This window comes from Giraffa tippelskirchi, chromosome 5, assembly GCF_054371585.1.
Source record: "Giraffa tippelskirchi isolate mGirTip1 chromosome 5, T2T-mGirTip1v1.2.pri, whole genome shotgun sequence".
Classification (NCBI taxonomy): Eukaryota; Metazoa; Chordata; class Mammalia; order Artiodactyla; family Giraffidae; genus Giraffa; species Giraffa tippelskirchi.
The window spans coordinates 80,510,337-80,531,591 of NC_137279.1; the positions used below are offsets into that span (position 1 = coordinate 80,510,337).

At 45.4% G+C, this 21,255-nt stretch overlaps 1 protein-coding gene across 6 annotated transcripts in view; it reads left to right on the forward strand.

The window, feature by feature from the left end:
- Positions 1–21,255, forward strand: part of CD247 (CD247 molecule) — an 88,669-nt gene that overhangs the window by 19,643 nt on the left and 47,771 nt on the right. Inside the window, exon 1 of one of the 6 annotated variants that reach the window (XM_081489280.1) lies at positions 17,714–17,913. The exons of 3 other annotated variants lie outside the window; for them this stretch is intronic. In XM_081489280.1, the coding sequence (XP_081345406.1) occupies position 17,913 (1 nt within the window). In that variant the 5' untranslated portion in view covers positions 17,714–17,912. Of the gene's footprint in view, positions 1–17,713; positions 17,914–19,988; positions 20,054–21,255 lie in introns of those variants that run through there. 2 more of the 6 variants (XM_081489282.1, XM_081489275.1) reach the window with 2 other exon arrangements.

Genomic DNA, 21,255 nt, shown 5'->3' on the forward strand with positions numbered 1-21,255 from the left:
TCTCAGACTCTTCTCCATCCTTCTTGGCATTGCTCAGACCCCATCTCTGGTTTGAAGCCTTTGTAGCCCACCCAGCCAGCAATAACCCCTCCCTTCACTGAACTCCTCAGGTTTTCACCATCTGTCCCTGTCAATGGATGATGAAGAACATGGGTTCTGGAGTCACATTGACTGGGTTCAAAGCCTACCTTCAGTACTTTCTAGCTGTGTGTCCTTAGGAGCAAATAAAGGCTTTCTGGATCTGGGGCTCTTCATCTGTTTAATGTGGATAATGATACCTATCTCAGAGGGGTTTTGTGAGGAGCAAACTCTTTAATGCATGAGAAGCGTTGGGCTTGGTGCTCAGCCCATGAACCCTTGATATACACCGGTTCATAAGATCAGTGCCCTGGGCTGTGATTGATTGCTGACTCATGTCATCATCCAACTCTTGTATTATTAATGAACTTTTTATGTGGTTACATTTCATTTTTCTAATGGAAAGATTCTGGAGGCAAGGTGCCTGACACTGTTGTTTTTTTCATGCCTAAAGCATTTACCATTGGACTGTCTTGAATGAAACCTAGTGGTTAAACAGAGCTCAGCAAACTTTTTCTCCAAATGACCAGGTAGTAAACATTTTAGGCTTATGGGGCATAGGTCTTTTTCACAACTACTCAACTCTGCTGAAAGTCCCTCAGTCGTGTCCGACTCTTTATAACACTGTGACTGTATAGTCCATGGAATTCTCCAGGCCAGAATACTGGAGTGGGTAGCCTTTCCCTTCTCCAGGGGATCTTCCTAACCCAGGGATCAAATCCAGGTCTCCTGCATTGCAGGCAGATTCTTGACCAGCTAAGCCACAAGGGAAGCCCAGGAATACTGGAGTGGGTAGCCTATCCCTTCTCCAGTGGATCTTTCCAACCCAGGAATCAAACCGGGATCTCTTGCATTGCAGGCAGATTCTTTACCAACTGAGCCATCAGGGAGTAACACAAAAACAGCCACAGACAGTATGCAAACCAGTAAGCATGGCAATGTTCCAAAAAACTTTGTTTACAAGCAGGTAACTGCACAGATTTGGGCTGTAGGCCATACTTTGCCACCCCTGGTTAACAGCAATGGAAACAGAAGTCATATGCTTGGGTCCAAATCTACATCCACCACTTAATATGCCCAGTTTTCCAGCTTTGTGTTTGAAAGAAGGCCCCATCAGTAAATGTCTGCCTGTCTCTGCCTGATCTCTGCCCATGGCACCAGGGAGACACCTGAGGTGTCCTCCTTAGGCAGCTGCACAGCTGAAGTGGGTGGTTGACTTCAGTGAGCAGATAGCACAGGTGTGGAACTTAAAAATGGCATACATTTGCTGGGGGAGCATCTTCAAGGTCAATAACTTTCTCACTGAAGTGAAATGGAAACACGAAGCGATTTGGCTGGCCTGAGGGATAAAAGCATTTGTTATTTTCTCTAATTTGCTGTGTTCATGGGGAGTTTAGTCATAGGAGTTTCTATTCTCAGGAACTCACAGCATGTCATGACACACATCTTATTCATCCACAAAATAATTCTGTTCTGCATAACAAGCCTTTACAGGCAAGGGGTGGAAGGCAATTATGAGAAATCATGTGTGTTAGGATTGTTACCAGTGCTTCAAGAGCATCAAAGTTAATTAACAAAGCATGTGTACAGACTCCCTCTAATCTTACTAGAAGCTCAGGTTATAATGAAAGGATGACATCTATTTTCAACTTTCTTATAATCCTTGAAATTGTGTTGATTTTGAAAAATCCAACATCGTGTTAGGGAAAGACAAACACAGGTGAGAATTACAGAGCATTTAGAGTCTGGCTCAAAGTGGTAAGAGTTATTGTAGGACAAGAAAGTATTGGGTGATGTCAAGATCTCATCATTGGGAAAATGGGAAGCTACATCATAAATGTTGTCTTCCTGATCATCCTAAGCTTTCTCGTTGTAACAGGATGCATTGTTTTCTAATAATAATAAATCTTATTAAGGAGAAGTAATAATATCCTTTGGGACATGAGCAAAATAAATTGAATTCAGTTTGTTTCCAAAATATAATGAGTATTTCTCCAGTGCAGCATAAGAAATAGAATATCACCTAGGAGAAACTTACACAGGCAGTGATAAAATGGGAAAACATAATAAAAGAAAACTCACATGCCCCGTGGAGGAGAAGCCCTCTGTGTGTGTGATTGTCATCTTGTGAGTGGTTCAATCACACTTCATAGTTTTGCCAAGTGCTTTAATGTAAATTACCGTATGAAAAATTCTTATCACTTTGAAATGTATAGGCTAGCCCCCTTTTATTGGCGGGGAAGCTAAAGTTTGAAGAAGATAGGTGATTTGCTCAAGATTATTCATTGGTAGAGTTGGAAATTGAATTCTATTCTTCTGGATCCAAATCCAAGCTTTTCTCCTACACAGTTACATGTGGACAGGTTATGTGTGTATCTGTGGCCTGGAAGGGTGGCATGCAGAGAGGTGTACAACCTTACAAAAAAGAATGCACTCAACTAAAATTTGCTCATGAACTTCATTGTTACACATACTTTTCATTTTCTGTTTATTTTCCTCTTAGAGGTTAAATTTTCCAGTTCTGATTTTAACCCAAAGAAGAGCTAATTATATTTTATGAGCCACTCTCGAAGAAGGCAAATTGGAAAAAAGATTCAATGCCAACTAACTAGCCTAACAGGATGTGAACTCTTTTTTTTTTTTAATATTTAGCTTTTTATTCTCTCATACTTGGAAAGATCTATTTTGCCATATTTTATTTTTTAATTAATTTTTATTAGAGTGTAGTTGCTTTACAATATTATGTTATTTCTGCTGTATAGCAAAGTGAATCAGTTATATGTATATATATCCCCTCTTTTTAAGATTTCCTTCCCATTTAGGTCACCACAGAACATTGAGCTCCCTATGCTATACAGTAGATTCTCATTAGTTGTTTATTTCATACACAGTAGCATATATATATGTCCATCTCAGTCTCCTATTTCATCCCACCCACCTTCCCCCTCTTGATGTCCATACATTTGTTCTTTACATCTGTGTCTCTATTTCTGCTTTGCAAACAGGTTCATCTGTACCATTTTTCCAGATTCCACATGTATGTGTTAATATACGATATTTATTTTTCTCTTTATGTCTTAGTTTACTCTATATGACAGTCTATAGGTCCAACTCTGTCTCTGCAAATGGCAGTATTTTGTTCTTTTTTATGGCTGAGTAATACTGCACTGTATATATGTACCACATCTTTTTATCCATTCCTCTACTGATGAACATTTAGGTTGTTTCTGTGTCCTGGCTACTGTAAATAGTGCTGCAGTAAACACTGGTGTGTGTGCACTTTTGAATTATGGTTTTCTCCAGGTAGATGCCCAAGAGTGAGATTGCTGGACCATAAGGTAATTGTATTTTTAATTTTTTAAGGAAAATTGGCTGTACCAATTTACATTCCCCCAGGGTTCCCTTTTCTCCACATTCTCTCCAACACTCACTGTTTGTAGATTTTTGAAAGTTATTTATTTTTGGCTGTGCTGGGTCTTCGTTGCTGTGCACGGGCTTTTCTCTAGTTGTGGCGAGCGGAGGCTACTCTTTGTTGCAGTGCTTGAGCTTCCCATCGCGGTGTCTTCTCTTATGGAGCACAGGCTCTAGAGTGCATGGGCTTCAGTAGTTGCGGCACACCGGCTCAGTAGTTGTGGTGCAGGGCTTAGTTGCTCTGCAGCATGTGGAATCTTCCCAGACCAGAGATCTAACCTGTGTCTCCTGCGTTGGTAGACAGATTCGCATCCACTGTACCACCAGGGAAGTACTGGTTTTAGATTTTTTGATAGTGGCCATTCTGATCAGTGTGAGGTGATATCTCATTGTAGTTTTAATTTGAATTTCTCTAATAATTAGTGATGTTGAGCTTCTTTTCATGTGCTTCTTGGCCTTCTGTATGTCTTCTTTGGAGAAACATCTACTTAGGTCTTCTGCTCATTTTTTCACTTTTTTAAAAAAATAATGAACTACATGAGCTGTTTGTATATTTTGGAGATTAATCCCTTGTCACGTGCTTCATTTGCAAATATTTTCTTCCATTCCAAGCGTTGTCTTTTTGTTTTGTTTATGGATTCCTTTGCTGTGCAAAAGCTTTTAAGTTTAGTTAGGTCCCACTTTTGTTTTTGTTTTTATTTTCATTACTGTAGGCAGTGGGTCAAAAAGGGTCTTGCTGCGATCTATGTCAAGAAGTGTTCTACCTATATTTTCCTCTAAGAGGTTTAAGTGGCCATCCATAATTTAGGTCTTTAACCCGTTTTGACTTTATTTTTAGTACTAACTCTTGTACAATTTAACTCTAGCAACCATTGTACAGGAAACAATATATCTGCTCTTTTTGATATTTGGTCTCTGGTTGCATCAAATAGCTTTTGATTGAGTGCTCAGAGCAGGGCTTTTCAACCTCTACACTGTTACATTTGGGGCTGGATGATTCTTTGCTGTGGGAGACTGTCCTGTGCTTTGTAGGATGTTTAGCATCATCCCTGCCCTCCACCCACTAGATGAACTAGCAGGTGGATTCTTATCCACAGCATCTCCAAGTTGTGATAACCCAAAAAGTCTTTAGATGTTGCCCAGATCCTAGGGGGCAAAGTCTGCTCCTGTTTGAGAACTAGTGGATTAAAGCCATCATTTTAGTGGGTCACTCAGTGATGCATTAGGCCTGATGGACAATCTAGTCTGACTTCATTTTGGTCATTAAGTTGCCCAGTACAGGAGGCTAAGCACTTGCCCAGCATTAGTTGAAGTGAGGCAGCCTCAGGGCTGCCCTGTGAGACTGGCTTTTGGATGGCTCTTCCCAAGAGTGACAGCTATAACTCGTGGAAAGCATCCACTTGGCACTGTGTCTTCAGGTTGGCAAATTCCTTCTTCTGTTTTCTTTTCTTATTTCCATCTAGATGGTAGGATTGAGGGAGGTCGGTTTCAACAGGAAGTGGAAAGAGCATAGATTTGTGAGGCAGCCAGACTTTAATTGAAACTCTGGCTTTACCTAGCTATGTGACGTTGGGCAAGTGACTAGATGTCTTTGAAACTGCTCCTTTTTAAAATTTTAATTAGTTAATTACTGGTTGCACTGGGTCTTTGCTGCTGCACGTGGGCTTTCTCTAATGGTGGTGAGTGTGGGCAACTCTTGGTTGCGGTGTATGGGCTTCTTGTTGAGCACAGGCTCTGGGTGCACAGGCTTCAGTAGCTGCAGCTCGCAGGCTCAGTAGTTGTGGCTCACGGGTTTTAGTTGCTCTGTGGCATGTGGAATCTTTCCAGATCAGAGATTGAACCTGCATCCCCTACATTGTCAGGAAGATTCTTATCCACTGTACCACCAGGAAAGTTCTAAAACTGTCTGCTCCTTTATAAAATGAAGATTGCCTACCTTAAAGAACTTGAGAATTAAAGATAATGTGTGTCAAGGGCCTAGATGGAGTGAGACACATGGTAGGCCTGTAATAAATGTTTTCTATTACTATAAATAATAATAAAAAGAGAATGAACAGCTGAATGGATAAAGTAGAAATGTCAAAAGGAGTATTGGTCAGTGACCAGGTCCCTCTCAGCTAGTATCTAGGATTTTCTGACGATCCCTGAAGCGTATGCCTGTCTTCGTCTCCCTGGAGGCCCTCTCAACCTGTTTTCACTTCAATGTCCCTGCTTCTCTGACTCTTGAGGGACTCGCATGTTCCAGAAGAAAAGGTTGGAAAAGTGTCAGTTCATGTAGAAATATGCCAAAGCATTGTTGATCTGGGGTGTGAAAAACAACCAAAGTCACTAAGCCACAGAGGGATAGAAATGTGAACAGATGGGTAGATGGGAAGGCACTGCTTGATATGAGCAGCACAGAAACTGCTGCCGTGGCCAGAGCTGGAGGAGAGGCTGAAGGGTGGAAAGGGTGGCAGAGAGCTGCCACAGGCCTGGATCCCAAGGCCCAGCTGCTAGCACCCATCACACATTTGCAGCAGGGTCTATACTAGGCACCAAGGAGAAAGGGAAAGACCCTCAAAAGCATGCTTGGCCAGGACAACCCTGGGGAAAACGATGAAGGTGACTTTTTTGGGGCCACCTCTCTTCCTTTCTGATCATGGAATTTACGTTTGGTGAAAAAAGCTAGGGGATCCCCTTTGTCCCAATCACTTTAGGTTCACTGGCCCCAAGAAAGGAGGTAGCAGAATTGAAAAGCTGGTGGCTGAGCCAGAAAGATGTTGGAGGTGGAATTTAGGTCACGAATGGGATTCAGTGTCCCTTTGATAGGGAGTTCTAAGTTTGTTCCAGTTAACAGTTTGTGATTTTAAATCTACAGCCCAGGATGGACTCCCAGACAAGTACTCTTTCTGCAGTACCAGGTTCCTTCGTCTTAATCCTGTGTCTTATTTTAACTCTAAATTCTAGGATAATAGGTATCCAAGGAAATCAATACTGTTTCCAAATCAAACAGCCTTTACAATCTTTATGTCTTTATTTACTTGATGCTGCCCCTAAAAGCACAAAGGTTCTCCTGCCCTAGAATACTAAAGAAAATGAGAGAGAAACAAACAGGACCTGGAAGTCAGTAACTCTACTGCATCTTATTTAAAATTGGGTGGATTTTATTACCTGTTTTTAGAACCTACAATGCACACATTAAACACAACATTTTTCAATTTTAATGATTACAAGATCAAAGCATATGGATTATGGAAAAGAACAAAGGGAAAACAAAAAATTATTTTAAAAATTTTGCTACAAAAACTTATTAGGATGTTGGTGATTATCCTTCGAGGTTTGAATATGGGCATTTAGTTTTGTAACTGTTTTTTTCATTTAACAACAAATCATGGCCAGTTCTCCTTCTTGTTAAATATTTCTTTACACCAGTTTTAGTGCCCAGAGAGTGCCATAATTTATTCTACCACTGCTTCTTGTCAGACATTTAAATGGCTTCACAATATTTGGTGCATCATGAACAGTGCTGCTGTAGACATTTCTATGCATATATCAGATGCACATTTGGGGTTATCTCCTTGTAATAAACTCCTGGCAGTAGACTTTCTAGGCTTCCCCTCCCCTCAGCGTCTCTCCTTCCTGGGGCTTGCTTCTGGTGCCTTTGGGGCCCAAACTTTGCACCACCCCCCTTTCTCGTGAAGCTTCCTAAACTCCAAGCCTATCTCCATCTGTTGGCGATCTCATGTGAGACAGGGTACACATCACACCTCTCCTGGCCTGCTCTTCAAGGGGCAGAGCTGACATCCATTTGTAACCATGGTGACCAAGACCAAGAAGGGTTTCTTCTATCATTCCCTTCAGACATTTATGATGATGACAGAGGACCACGGAGGACACATCCATCCAAAGAAATCTCTCAGGAAATGAAGGGAGGCCATGCAGGGAGAGTCCGCAAATCTCAAACTTCTAACCAACTCGGTCCCTGGCTAGACTCTTGTCTTGCCTTGCTGTCTCCCTGGTTGTGGTCTTTCTTCCTCCTGCCCTATGTCCACCTCTCAGCCCACCCGTGAAGTCCTGCTCATCAGTGGGTATTGCTAATCTCTCTCTCGGCCTAGCACCTCCAACATCCAGCTGCTTCTTCCTTGAGTTTCCTCTCCCTACTGCCTGCCCTGCTTTGTGCAGAGAGTCAGATCCTCCACAGGATGGGGTTCAGGATATTTATGGAATAAACAGGGTGGTCGCAGGCACGGGGAAAGGTGATTGGAGGTAGGGAAAAGGTGCGGCCATCAGGGTTCTGCACAGGTGCATCTCATTTACGTGCTTCTGGATGCATGTTGAACGTGGGAGACGCTTAGCACAATCTGAGGCTAGAGTTTTCCAGACTTTGACAGTTGTAAGAGAGGCCTCTGTCAGCTCTCTGACACCAAAATGCCATTCATTAGACACCTATGCAGGCCCAGTTTTAGGATCAGGGACCCCAACCAGCCCCAACTGGTTCACACTGGACAAGAGCTGACTCCAAGTTCCTGTGAAACAACTGCAATGCATGAGTCTGGGAAGGTATGCAATTAAAGAGAGGGGAAAAAAAAACTAAAGCAGATTTAATCAATGAAGGCAGTTTAAAAAGCAAAGGGGTTTTAATAAGCTATTCCGTTATCTATTGTTCTATAAGACAAGTCCAAGAATTTCTACTAGTATCAGCTTCTGTTAACTCTTTGGGGCACGACTACCCCCAACCTCCAGCATTTAATATGCACTTACCAGTACTAAGCTAGGGGCTGAGCACACACCATCCATTATTGCAATTATTCCTCTCAAGCATTTGTAACAACCCCATGATATCCAGATTTTACAGATCTTTATAGAAGAAACAGGCTCAGAGAGGTTATATAAGATACCCCAGACCACATAGCTAATAAGTAGCCAGTTCAGTTCAGTTTCTCAGTCGTATCTGACTCTTTGCGACCCCATGGACTGCAGTACACCAGGCTTCCCTGTCCGTCACCAACTCCTGGAGCTTGCTCAAACTCATGTCCATCGAGTTGGTGATGCCATCCAACCATCTCATCCTCTGTCATCCCCTTCTCCTCCCACCTTCAATCTTTCCCAGCATCAGGGTCTTTTCCGATGAGGCAGTTCTTCGCATCAGGTGGCCAAAGTATTGGAGTTTCAGCTTCAGCATCAGTCCTTCCAATGAATATTCAGGACTGATTTCCTTTAGGATCGACTGGTTGGATCTCCTTGCAGTCCAAGGGGCTCTCTCAAGAGTCTTCTCCAACACCACAATTCAAAAGCATCGTTTCTTTGTGCTCAGTTTTTTTATAGTCCAACTCTCACATCCATACATGACCACTGGAAAAACCATAGCTTTGACTAAATGGATGTTTGTCAGCAACCTGGATTTAAAACCCAGTACAGTCTCACACCGGAGAAGGCAATGGCACCCCACTCCAGTACTCTTGCCTGGAAAATCCCATGGACGGAGGAGCCTGGTAGGCTACAGTCCATGGGGTCGCTAAGAGTCGGGCACGACTGAGCGACTTCACTTTCACTTTTCCCTTTCATGCACTGGAGAAGGAAATGGCAACCCATTCCAGTATTCTTGCCTGGAGAATCCCAGGGACGGCGGAGCCTGGTGGGCTGCCATCTATGGGGTTGCACAGAGTCGGACACGACTGAAGCGACTTAGCAGCAGCAGTAGCAACCGTCTCACACCAAAGCCATGATCCTAATTGCTGTGTCCTTGTTGGAAACTTTTTCCCATACTGGATTTTGAAAGTACTCCTAAGATAGCATGAGAAGTCCGCTGAAATCTTTCAGGTGGCCACCTGGGCCACCAGGCCTCCTCTCCTTCAGATCTGTCCTCCTCACTGTGTCTGAATGGAGGTCCCCAAACTGCCCTGGGGACAAGAACCAAATGGAGAAGGAACTTAGTTCTCTAGGATAAGGCCCACAATAGGTCTGTAGCCCTCATTTCAACTATAAAATCCAGTTAGTACATTGGATTTTAAAGTCTGACGTAATCATTGCCTTCTCCCACACTGGTGATTTTTGACAAAATGTCACACTCAACATTGCACTAAACTCAATTGCATTAATAAAGATTTCTCTGTATCCAGGCCCTAGAAGGCGTACAGAATACAAGGGAAAACTCCTCCTGAGGAGCACATCATTCAGGCTCTTCAGTTCAGTTCAGTCGCTCAGTCGTGTCCGACTCTTTGCGATTCCATGAATTGCAGCATGCCAGGCCTCTCTGTCCTCATCTTTCAGTGTCCTATCTTTTTGCCTTTTCATACTGTTCATGGGGTTCTCAAGGCAAGAATACTGAAGTGGTTTGCCATGCCCTTCTCCAGTGGACCACATTCTGTCAGACCTCTCCACCATGACCCGACCGTCTTGGGTGGCCCCACACGGCATGGCTTAGTTTCATTGAGATAGACAAGGCTGTGGTTCATGCTCTTACCTGATCCTTAAAACAATTCAATGATGCAGATTGTGGAAAGCCGCAGTGCAAAATAAAACTGCAACAATGCAACCACAAGACCACTCTTGCCTTAGTGCTAGCTACTACCCTAGTGACTACGTTCGCACCTATTTCCTCATCTGACCCTCACAGCAGACCTGAGAGGTTGAAGGTGAGGAACTAATTTCCGTGTCACAGATGGGCAAACTGCAACAAAGTCCTGCTCTCACTCATGTGATTAAACTCTGAATCCTCAATCAGCCCCATATAGTCTCTAAAGTACCCCAAGCACCTGGCCGTGTCCTATGTGAAAGGAGACTATCTGAGACTGTCAGACAGGATTGAAGCTAACCTCTAATCCTTGGGTAGAGGCTTTGCTGAATTGGCCCTAGACCTTGGCTGTGCACAACACAGAGAGCAAAGGGCTCTCCAGAAAGCAGGTTTTATTCATCAGCCATCTCCACCTCCCACCTTTTCCATCCCCCACAAGTCACCCTGGACCAGTTGTATTCCCATACTTGTCCTGCCCCACTAATAACTTTGGAAAGACTCAGCCTAGATCACCCTGTGAGAGCACCCTGTGAGAGCACCCTGTCAGATCATATTCTCATTTTGCAATCTCTAGAGCCCCAGGAAGAAGGTCCAGGGTCCCCCAGGCTGCACCTGTAGACACACAGATTCAGCAAAAGTAAAAGCATACCAGGTGTCCTAGGTCTCTGGTGGGGTTTAATTCCGTGCCTGACCAGGGTAAGTTTTTGGCAAATGCTTCCTGAACAAATGAATGATTCTAGATAAGTAAATCTAGTAGCATCCACCTATAGAGAAGGCCTATAGAACAGGAAAATCGTGGAATTAGGTGGCCAGTTTCTGGGTCTGAGCTCTGCCATTAGATAGCAATGTGGCCTTAAGAACATCACTTGATGTCTCTGATCCTATTCTTTTGTACACTATGGGAGATTTGGACATTGATGATTAGTAAGTTTCCTTCTAGCACTGGAACTCAGACATTTTGGAAAAGACAGGCAGAAAATAAATCTACGTTAACGTCATGAGTGGGGCTTGAGCCTGGCTGCCTCCTTCCTCTTCTCATCAGTCAGATTTCTCCTCCATTCCCTGCTGACACCATTATCAACAGATATACTGTGTTAGGAAGAGGAAGGGTAAGAGAAAGACATGGAAGAGGAATGGGAGAAAGAAGAGGGAAGAGAATTTGCAAAAAAATATAGCAACATAGTGACGAGTCTTGGCTCTGAAGGCAGACCATTAACATCCGAATCTGAGCTCTACTACATTCTAACTGTGTGAACTTGAACATATTACTTAACCTCACTGAGCCTCAGAACCTCTATCAGTAAAGTGGATGCAATAACACCTATCTCATATGGCTCATGTGAGGATCCAAAGACACAACCCAAGTTAGCCCTTAGCCAGGGGAAACACTTAGAAAGAGCTCAGCTAAGTAACAGCTTTCTCTCTCTCTCGGCAGCTTTATTTTAATTGAGGTATAATTGGTTTACACTGTTGTGCCAATCTCTGCTATACAGCAAAGTAACTCAGTTTTACACATACATACTTCTTTTTAAATATTCTTTTCCATTATGCTTTATCCCAGGAGATTGGATATAGTTCCCTGTGTTTTACCGTAGGACCTGTTGTTAATCCATTCCAAATGTAATAGTCTACCAACCCCAAATTCCTGTCCATCCTTCTTCCTCCCTTTGTCCCCTTGGCAACCACACGTCTGATCTCTATGTTGCAACAGCTGTCTATTGATGCTTCCTCTGTGAAGCAGAAAGGGGAAAGTTAGAGAAGGAAAGGGGAAGATGGAAAGAAAAGAGAAGGAAAATTAAGTAAATGGCAGTGGTGGGTGGTGGGCAGGAAAGTTTTGAGGTGGCAGTGAAATCATTTTTGCCTGCCTAAAAGTGGACTATGTATGAAATCCAAAAAACCCCTTCCCCTACCTCCCGCTCTCCATCGCCTTCCTCTCTGCTCCCAGCAGACCCCATGGTATCCCGGGAATGAAGCTTTCTGTAACTGTGGGGCCTGTTCCTCCAGGCTGACACCACACTGGGTGTCCCATCTGTGGACAAGACTACCATTTCAGCCTCCTTCCCTCTCACCCACACACAGAGGGGTCCCTTTGAGATGGAGTCCAGCGGTTCCCCACCCCCACTTAGGCTAACTGAACTGTCAGTTCAGGAAGGAGGTTTTAGGGGATGGGGTGTCCCCCACCTGGGGCTAACCCTAGCAAGGGAGTTTGTTGATGATTTGAGGCTGAAGAGAGCAGCCTATGAGAAGGGAGAGGAAAATTCCCCTCCCTGCTAGTAAGAGGCTTCATAGAGCTCACCAGCCCGTTGTTTTCTTGGTGTTTTGTTTGGTTTTTTTTTCCTTGTGCACATTGTCTTCTAAATTTTACAAGCTGTTGCCTACCTTCATCTCCAGAAGAAGTGAAACATGTTGGACTCAGAAAAGTAAGTGACAGTGAACCAGGGAATAATGGATGGAATGATAGAGGCAAGGTCTCCTGCTTTCCTTGGTGCTATGAGCTTAAGCCTCTCTGTGGGCAAGCAGTCTACCCACCACAACTCCTAACCTTCTCATCTCTTCTTCCTCCCCCCCCAACACATGTGGAATGCCTAAGATAATTTAACAGTACGTGCTTCTAGATTCTGCACACCCCACCCCTGTTTTTCATTGTGGTAAAATACACATAAAATTTACCACCGTAACCATTCTTAAGCGTGCACTTAATGGGATTGAGTATATTTATATTGTTGTGCAACCACCAACACCATCCCTCTACAGAAGTCTTTTCATCTTGCAAAACTGAAACTCTATACCCAATAAACAATAACTCTTCCTGCATGCCTCCCCCCAGCTCCAGCCACCACCATTCTGCTCTGTCTCTATGAATTTGATTGCTCCAGGTACTTTGTATAAATGGAATCATACTATAGTTTTCCTATTGTATCTGGCTTGTTTTACTTAGAATAACATCCTCAAAAGTTGCCCATGTTGTAGCCTGTATCAGTTTCTGCCTTTTTGGAGACTGAGGTCTTTTCCATTGTGTGTATACACATTTTGTTTATCCATTTATCTGTTGATAAACATTTGTGTTGTTTCCACCTTTTGGCTAGTGTGAATAATGTTGTTAGAACATGGGTATAGAGATAATTTCCTCAAGACTCTGCTTTCAGTCCTTTTGGGTACATACCCCAAAGTAGAATTGCTGCATTCTGTGGTAGCTGTATTTTTAATTTTCTAAGGAAGGAACCACTAAACTGTTTTCCATAGAGGCTGCACCACTTCACATTTCCACCAATAGTGTACAATGCTCCAATTTCTCCACATTCTCCTTAATACTCGTTATTTTCTGCTTTTTGATAGTAGTCATTTTATTTTTAAAAAATTTTTTGGCCATACCACATAGCAAGTGGGATCTTAGTTCCCTGACCAGCAAATCAACCCATGCCCCCTGCAGTGGGAGTGTGGAGCCTGAACCGCTGGACTACCTGGGAAGTCCAATAATAGCCATTTCAATAGACATGAGGTGGTATTTTTGAAAGGAAGAGATGTCAAAACTAGGATTTCAGAATTTATAAATATAGAATAAAATATACCAAAAAGTGACTATTTAATTTAACAAATAATGAGTTTAACACACATACAAATAAAATAGCTGCTTATGTAGGTTCCTTCTGAGATGTCAAAGGAGAAAAGAGAAAAGGAGAGGGGGAAATAGAAAGAATGGGCAAACTAGTATAGCCACTAAGGAGAACAGTGTGGAGATTCCTCAAAAAACTGGAAATAGAACTGCCGTATGACCCAGCAATCCCACTGCTGGGCATACACACTGAGGAAACCAGAATTGAAAGAGACACATGTACCCCAATGTTCATCACAGCAGTGTTTATAATAGCCAGGACATGGAAGCAGCCTAGATGCCCATCAGCAGACAAATGGATAAGGAAGCCGTGGTACATATACACAATGAAATATTACTCAGCCATTAAAAAGAATACATTCGAATCAGTTCTAATGAGGTGGATGAAACTGGAGGCTATTATACAGAGTGAAGTAAGCCAGAAAGAAAAACACCAATACAGTATACTAACACATATATATGGTATTTAGTTAATCGGTAAAGATAACCCTGTATGCTAGACATCAAAAGAGACACAGATATATAGAACAGTATTATGGACTCTATGGGAGAGGGCGAGGGTGGGATGATATGGGAGAATGGCATTGAAGCATGTAAATTATTATATGTGAAACGAATTGCCAGTCCAGGTTCGATGTATGATACAGGGTGCTTGGGGCAGGTGCACTGGGATGACCCAGAGGGATGAGATGGGGAGGAAGGTGGGAGGGGGGTTCTGGAAGGGGAAAACATGTACACCCATGGTGGATTCATGTCAATGTATGGCAAAACAAATACAATATTGTAAAGTTAAAAAATACATAAATAAACTAACTAAAAAAAAAGAAAGAATGGGAGAAGAAAAATTAAGCAAAATGGGGGCAAGATGAGGTGAAAAGGTGGAAGGGCTTGAGGGCAGTCTGGAATAATGTTTTTGGAATCAGAAGTCCACGGGCCCTCTGGATGTACATCAGCCCTCCCGCCTGTATGTATTTGCTTGAGGGATATGGATTGCTTTCTTCTGTGGTTCTCTGTGTTGGGAGGGACAAAAAGATGAGCCAGCCACTGTTCCTTATTTGGGCCAGAAGGTCAGAAAAAGGGGGTGGAGATGAGGGGCATTCCTGGGCAGAGAGGCTAGCTTCCTCCAAGGCCTGCCGCTCCCAACACCTCAGTGTGGACACAGGTCAGAAGTAGGGCTGGGTGACATTCGGTCTTGTGTTTGATGTACTTTTAAAGCCGCTTTTGAAGGGATGAAGTCATCTCGGTTCTTTCATTTCAGGGAAAGTGCCTGTGAGAAAGGGGGAGGAGGGGAGAACTCTGGGAGGGGCAGCCCTGGTCCAACAAAGCTGCCGCTGCTCAGCAACTGGGCTCTTGCCCTTTGAAAACCCATCAGCCAGGAACCCCTCAGCCTCTTTCCCACAGGCCAGTCACATCACATTTTACAGATCTCAGGAAAGAGGATCCAAGTCCCTGTCCTTGGTCATTCTGGGTTTGTGTCCCAGTCTCCCAGGTGCTAGTTTTTTGGGCAAACACAGCCTTTAAGTGAATAGCAGCATTTTGCTTCTTTGGTCCCTGAAGTGGGTCACACTTCCATGGAATTCCATGACCAAGCCAGATGAATAGAAAGAAAATGAACAGAGCCTACTAAACAGACACAGCATTCCTGGTGTCTCAATGGGAGTGTCGCCTATTCATAAAGCAGGCAGGAAATCTTTAATTAACCCTTTTTCTAGACACAAAATCCCGTGATACCATTTTATAATATTTGAATACATATTTTCAAAGAAAGTGATGTGGGAGCCCTTTTGTCTTTGTTATTGGAGTGCTAATTTCATACCATGTATATTTTAAACTGTCATGGGTATGTATGTGCTCAGTCGCTCAGTCGTGCCTGACTCTTTGCAACCCCATGGACTATTGCCCACTAGGCTCCTCTGTCCATGGAATTCTCCAGGCAAGAATACTGGAGTGGGTTGCCATTCCCTTCTCCAGGGGATCTTCCCAACCCAGGGATCAAACCTGCGTCTCTCCCATTGCAGATGGATTCCTTAACACTGTGCACCTGGAAAGCCCTAAACTGTCATACAAGAACACAGACCCTGCACCTGTAGAACAGAGGGTGGGGGAAATCCTTCTAGGAACTCTTCTTTCTCTTGTCCATCTTAATTCTGCAGTGACACATCCTTTTTGGGAAAATCCTGCCCTGGATTTTATTAGTCTCGTGTAGGCCTCACAAAATCCATTATGTGTCTTTCAACCCTGCTTTTCAAGTTGCCTCTCCACGAGGTGTGGACTAATGAAATGGAGGGGGAAGTAGCTGCCTTCACACTCGTAGAAGAGACTGAGCTCAAAGACAGCCCCATTCTTCAGAGACTCTCAGGACTGGCCTCCTCCCTGTACTTATCATATACTCACTGCCCTGAGTTTATTTTATAACTATTTTAACTACAAGAATATGCTTCCATAACTGGCATTAAAAGCATGCGTGCACATATAGAAAGGGAAATATTGGTTTTGTTCCATCGGAGAAAGTCTTTCTTCTACTTTTAAAAAAAGTCTCAAGATAACCATTATGTCATCTTAACAATAAAATTATTTAAAAATTTTTGTTAGAACACATGCTAATAACATCTTAAAACTGTGTCCTGATTTTCACTTTACAAGGCACTCTCAGCATCATCTGGGTTGTGCCTCATTACAAACACTATGAAAGAGGAATTGGCATTCCCATTTGACAGATGGGGGGACTGAGGTTCTGGGTGGCTGACTGAGTTCCTCAAGGGAAGACAGCTAGAAAGCAATAATGTGGCAAGGACTACACCTTCTGATGCCCTCATCCAGCGCTCTTTCCCTTTGGCTCTGTTTGTCACACACACACACACAAACCACTGGATAAAGCGCTGTTGGAAGGATAGTGGGTCTGGCTCTCACAGTGTGAGGTTAGTGACCCCTCTGATTGGTACTGCCAAGCGTTATCAGTTTGGGCGCTGGACAAAGACACAAGGCTGAGGCTGCCGGTGGGTCCTGGAATATGCCTGTGCCTCCTCACAGTGGGGGCCCAGGAGCGCCTGCCCTGAGGAGGGGTGTTGATTGTCTAGCCCAGCCTCCACAAAGATGCCTCTTCCTAACTCATGCAAAGGTGTATGAACAGCTGGCCATGGCCCAGTGTCAGTGGTCAGAGCTCTTTCACAGGGTGGGAGGGGGTGTTTCTGTGCTGACCCTCCTAGCAGGCAGCAGGTCCCACAAGCCTGAGAGAAAGGATGTGGTAGCAGGGACTGGCCTCTGCAGCGTGGGAAACAGACCTGCCTGCCACTGCAGCTGTGCCCGCCAGATTACATGCTCTGCCCTGAGCTTTAGTGAGGTGCTGGATGGGGGCCTGGACCTGAGGAGATCAGAGTTCTAGTCCCAGATCAGTTCTGCCACTGATCCCTTTCTGTTTTATTTTTGTTTCAGTTGACACAGTATTTTCACATAAGCAATCTCTGCTGAGCCCCACTGCAACCCTGTAGAGCTGGCCCCTGATGCTCACATAGGCTCAGTGACTTGCTCATCGTCCATAGCACTTGGGTCTCCAAGGCTAGGGCACTTGTCACCTCCCTGAGTTGTCTCTCAAGAGTTGCGATGATTCAGGCAAGCCCTGTGTCCCTTCTGAATTTGATTTCTCATATGAAAAATGAGGGGGTTGAAGCAAGAATCAAACCAGTTTCTTGATCTTGCTGTGATCAAAACATGTTTTCTTTCCACTGACTTTCCCATGTTGCTCATTTCTTTGGCCAACAAATGCTTCTTCTCTTGTTATCTCTTGGGAGCAGCTGAGCTGAGGTTATCTGCCCCTCAGAGCATGGTGGTGTGTCCTTGAAGGGGTCCGGGGGTCAGTGTGGACAGGGAGGCAAGGGGAAGGAGGCTCTTGGAAGGTGGCCAACCGCAAATCCTGTCCTCCCCCCACTCCAGCACCCCATCGTTTTCTTTTTGGCTAAAGTCCTAGTGTTCAACCTTCTTGTCAGCGCGCGGCTTATTTCCCCCATGCCCACCCTACAGCCATACTGGTCTCCTCTGGGGCTCAGCCAGAGGGATGCAGAGAGCAAAGCTCACGTTGTTCTTGGTGGGAAATAGTTAAACCCTACCCAGAGTGTGTGTGGGGATTTGGGGCTGGAGGCAGGACAGAAAAGAGATCTGTCCTTTCTTGAGGACAGACAGAAAGGAGGTCTGTCCTGAGCTCTGCCCCTCACACTCCCCACGCCTGCCGGGGTTTCAACCACCAAGGACGACGTGCTAGGCCAAGAATCCTCCCCCACAAGAGCCTGGCACTTGGACCCCTCTGCCTGCCAGCACTTCAAGAGTAAGACGGGGGCCGTGATTTGGGGGTGCTCACAGGAGATCATTTTCTTGAGTATCTAACAATCTAAGGCCAGGGCTAAGCTTCTGCAATTAAAAAGCTGCTGAACTGTTAATCAGTCTACTAGCTGTGGGGCTTCTACTCTGAAATGTCTGGTGAGGAGTGGCAGGCGGGAAGGGGCAGGAAGGGGCAGGGCCACGAATACCACCCCGGGGCTCCTGACCTCCACTGCCTTGTGCCCCAGGCCATCTGCAGATCTGCTCAGGCAGGAATGTCCTCTCCTCTGTTTTCCTAAAGTGGCAATGGTAGGAGTTAAATGTAGGACATGCCTTCAGTTGCTCTGGCCAGAGGGCTCCAGGTGGCACCTCCTCCTGAAGGACCTCTACCCTAGCCTCTGGGATTCCTGAGTGGGTGGGACAAGGATGGGGGCTGCTGAGAGCCAGGAGCCCTGCCCACCGCTGAGACTGAAGTGGAGCCTTAAGGAAGCCCCATGCCTATAGGCAGCACGTGGGGAAGGGAGAGGTCAGTGGAAGGAGAAGGGGAAGGGTGGGCAGGTGTTGTCTGAATGATGATCTGAGGTAAAAGAATGAGACTCCTGAAGACTGAGTTAATCTCAGAGAAACAGGAAAGAAATTAAAGTGGGTCATTGGCTTCTGTGCCAGAGCATGAGGAATGGTGGCAGGGAGGGCTGTGCCTGCAGCACACTGACCTGTGCGTCCCCACCTCTGTCCCACTTCTCCTCACAGTCCTGGCCTCCCTGCCCCTCAGGCAGAGCTGGGACTGTGGTCCTCTGCTCCCAGCCCTGCCTCACACTGGGTGTGGGCGATCTAGGGCGCAGGGACACTTGCTGTGGGCAGCTGGATAGCCTCTGTTTAAGAGACCTCTGATTGTTGCTTCAACCAGTCCAGTGGGCAAACAATCTCTCACATCCCTCAAAAAGTGGCTGAGGTCACCTCTGGGCTGGAGGAGGAAAGGGGACCGGCACCTTTTCTCGGACTCAGTTCATGCCCCAAAGTCTGAGCCAAGGGACACTGCTGAAAAGTTCTGGGCTAATGCAAAATACTTTCAGTGTCATTATCATCACCAAGACTGGGTACATTGTGCACCGCCCTCCCCCCCCCGGCTGGCCTCCAGAAGCAGGTGCTACACTGTGGGTAAAGTGGGCCTAACCCTTCACAGAAGAACACATTCCTCCACCTATCACTGTGTGACTTTGGGCAAATAACATAATGACCCTGAGTGTCTGCCTCCTCTCTGTAAAATGGGGAGATTATGCTCCATCTCCCTGGGCAGGCTCTGAGGATTAAATGAGATACACTTTATAACCAGTGTAGGGATCATAGGAAATAGTAATAGACACCCTGGTGGGGAAAAACTAGCGTGAAAGCTGTAAAGGGCCTCCAGACATCAAAGGCGGGTGGGAAAGCAGGGTAGGAGGCAGAGGGTAACGATTCACAGGGTCCGGACAGCAAATCTCAGAGCAGGGCTAGATCTTCACTGGACACAATAATGTATAAGGTAAAGGTATTAGAATGTTGGTTAGCTGCTCTGTGAGTACAGTCATCAGCATGGGGAGGGTGGGTGGTGGTGGTGGTGGATATTAGGTCAGATTGGGCAGCTCAGAAAGGGCCCAAACCAGGGCCCACCCCAGGCCTCTCCTTCCTGCCATTTTAGCTTCTCACCTACCTTGAGGCAAACTTAGACTCAGGCCTGAAGGACTGTGGCAGCCTGCATCTGACAAGCCACCCCCACCCCACCAGCCCACCTCCCCTCCCAGGGTCCTTCCCCGTACAAGAGGCACAAGGCAGTTTGCACTTGAGTCCAGAAGGATCCCTGAAAGTCACTCCAATCCTCCACGGTGCTGGGAGGCCTGAGGCCCGGGCCTCCCGGCTGCTTCCGTAGCAGCTGGGTTTCCTCTGTTCTCTGTCAGCCCTCCGTGCTCTTAAAGGTCAGCACCTGGCCCCAGTCTGCAGGGGCTTTGCTTCCGGGGAGGGCAAGAGATGGGAGAGGGATGTGGGCAGAGGAGAGGAGGAAGGGGACGCCAACCCACTGTTTGGGTGCCAGCCCATTGCACACTCACAGAGAAAAGAGGCTCACTCAACCTGGCCCACAGCAGTGAGGAGAGCTTCAAAACAAAATCTAGGTAAAACTGCAAAGTCAGTGTCTGGATGGGGTCAAGTGTGGGTGGGGTAGACCCACCTGCCTTCTTTCTTTATCACCAATACCTGCAGGAGCTCAACATTTCATGAGCAGTGGGGAGACCATATGAGCTTGGGGCTTTGGATTCTGAAAGGTCAGGAGAGAAAGGAGATGTGATTTTGACTCCTTCATCCCAGAATGGTGGGGGACAGTGCTGTCTCTAGTGGGGCAGGGATGGGGGTTTGAGACCATCCTCAGGTCAGAGGACTTTTCAGGGGACAGCCTCTTCAGGGCCTGAGCCGCCTTCCAAGAGCTGTCCAGAGGGTGAATAGAGCAGGACCCCAGAGCAGGGGTGGGGTAGGGCAAGTTGCTTAGTCAAGGTTCATACCCAGTGATTCTTGCCAAAGGCTGAAATCAGCTTCAGTGCAGGCCTCAGGTCCTTCTCAGCACCCAGCATAGGATTTTTCTCCACCTGCCCTGTGCCTCATTGTCCCCTGTGAAATGGGCAAGAAAGATTTCTTTATGAGTTTCTTGGGGCTAAATGAAGTGATGATCTTATGATTCCCCTCTGCTTTCCCTGGAGACAGTTGGGACAATAGTGCAATTTTCAAAGTGTCTCCATCTGGAGTACCAAGTATTAGTCAATTCAATAAGCCCCTAATGCACAGAACTGGATTGCATCATGAACTTACTGCATCTGTTCTTAGGAAATTTGGGACTTCTTTGGTCCAGTGGTTAAGATCCTGCACTTCCAAGGGAGGGGATGCAGGTTTGAACCCTGGTTAGGGAACTAAGATTCTACATGCCTCAAGGGGGGCCAAAAGGAAACTAAGGGTTTCAAAAAGAAACAAGACTTTTCACACAAAATAATCAGAGCAGTAATTCTAATTTTTTCTTTCAATTTCAACCCGTATTTGATGGCATTAAAATGTGCTTTCCCCATGGGCTCTCAAAAATCCTACCCTCACCCTACTCTCAACTTTCTCCCCCGAGAGAAAGAGAAAGAGAAAACTTTGTATGTGTGTGTTAGTCACTCAGTTGCGTCCAACTCTTTGAGACTCTGTGGACTATAGCCTGCCAGGCTCCTCTGTCCATGGAATTCTCCAGGCAAGAATACTGGAGTGGGTTGCCATTCCCTTCTCCAGGGAATCTCCCTGACCCACGGATCAAACCTGGGTCTCCTGCATTGCAGGCATATTCTTTACC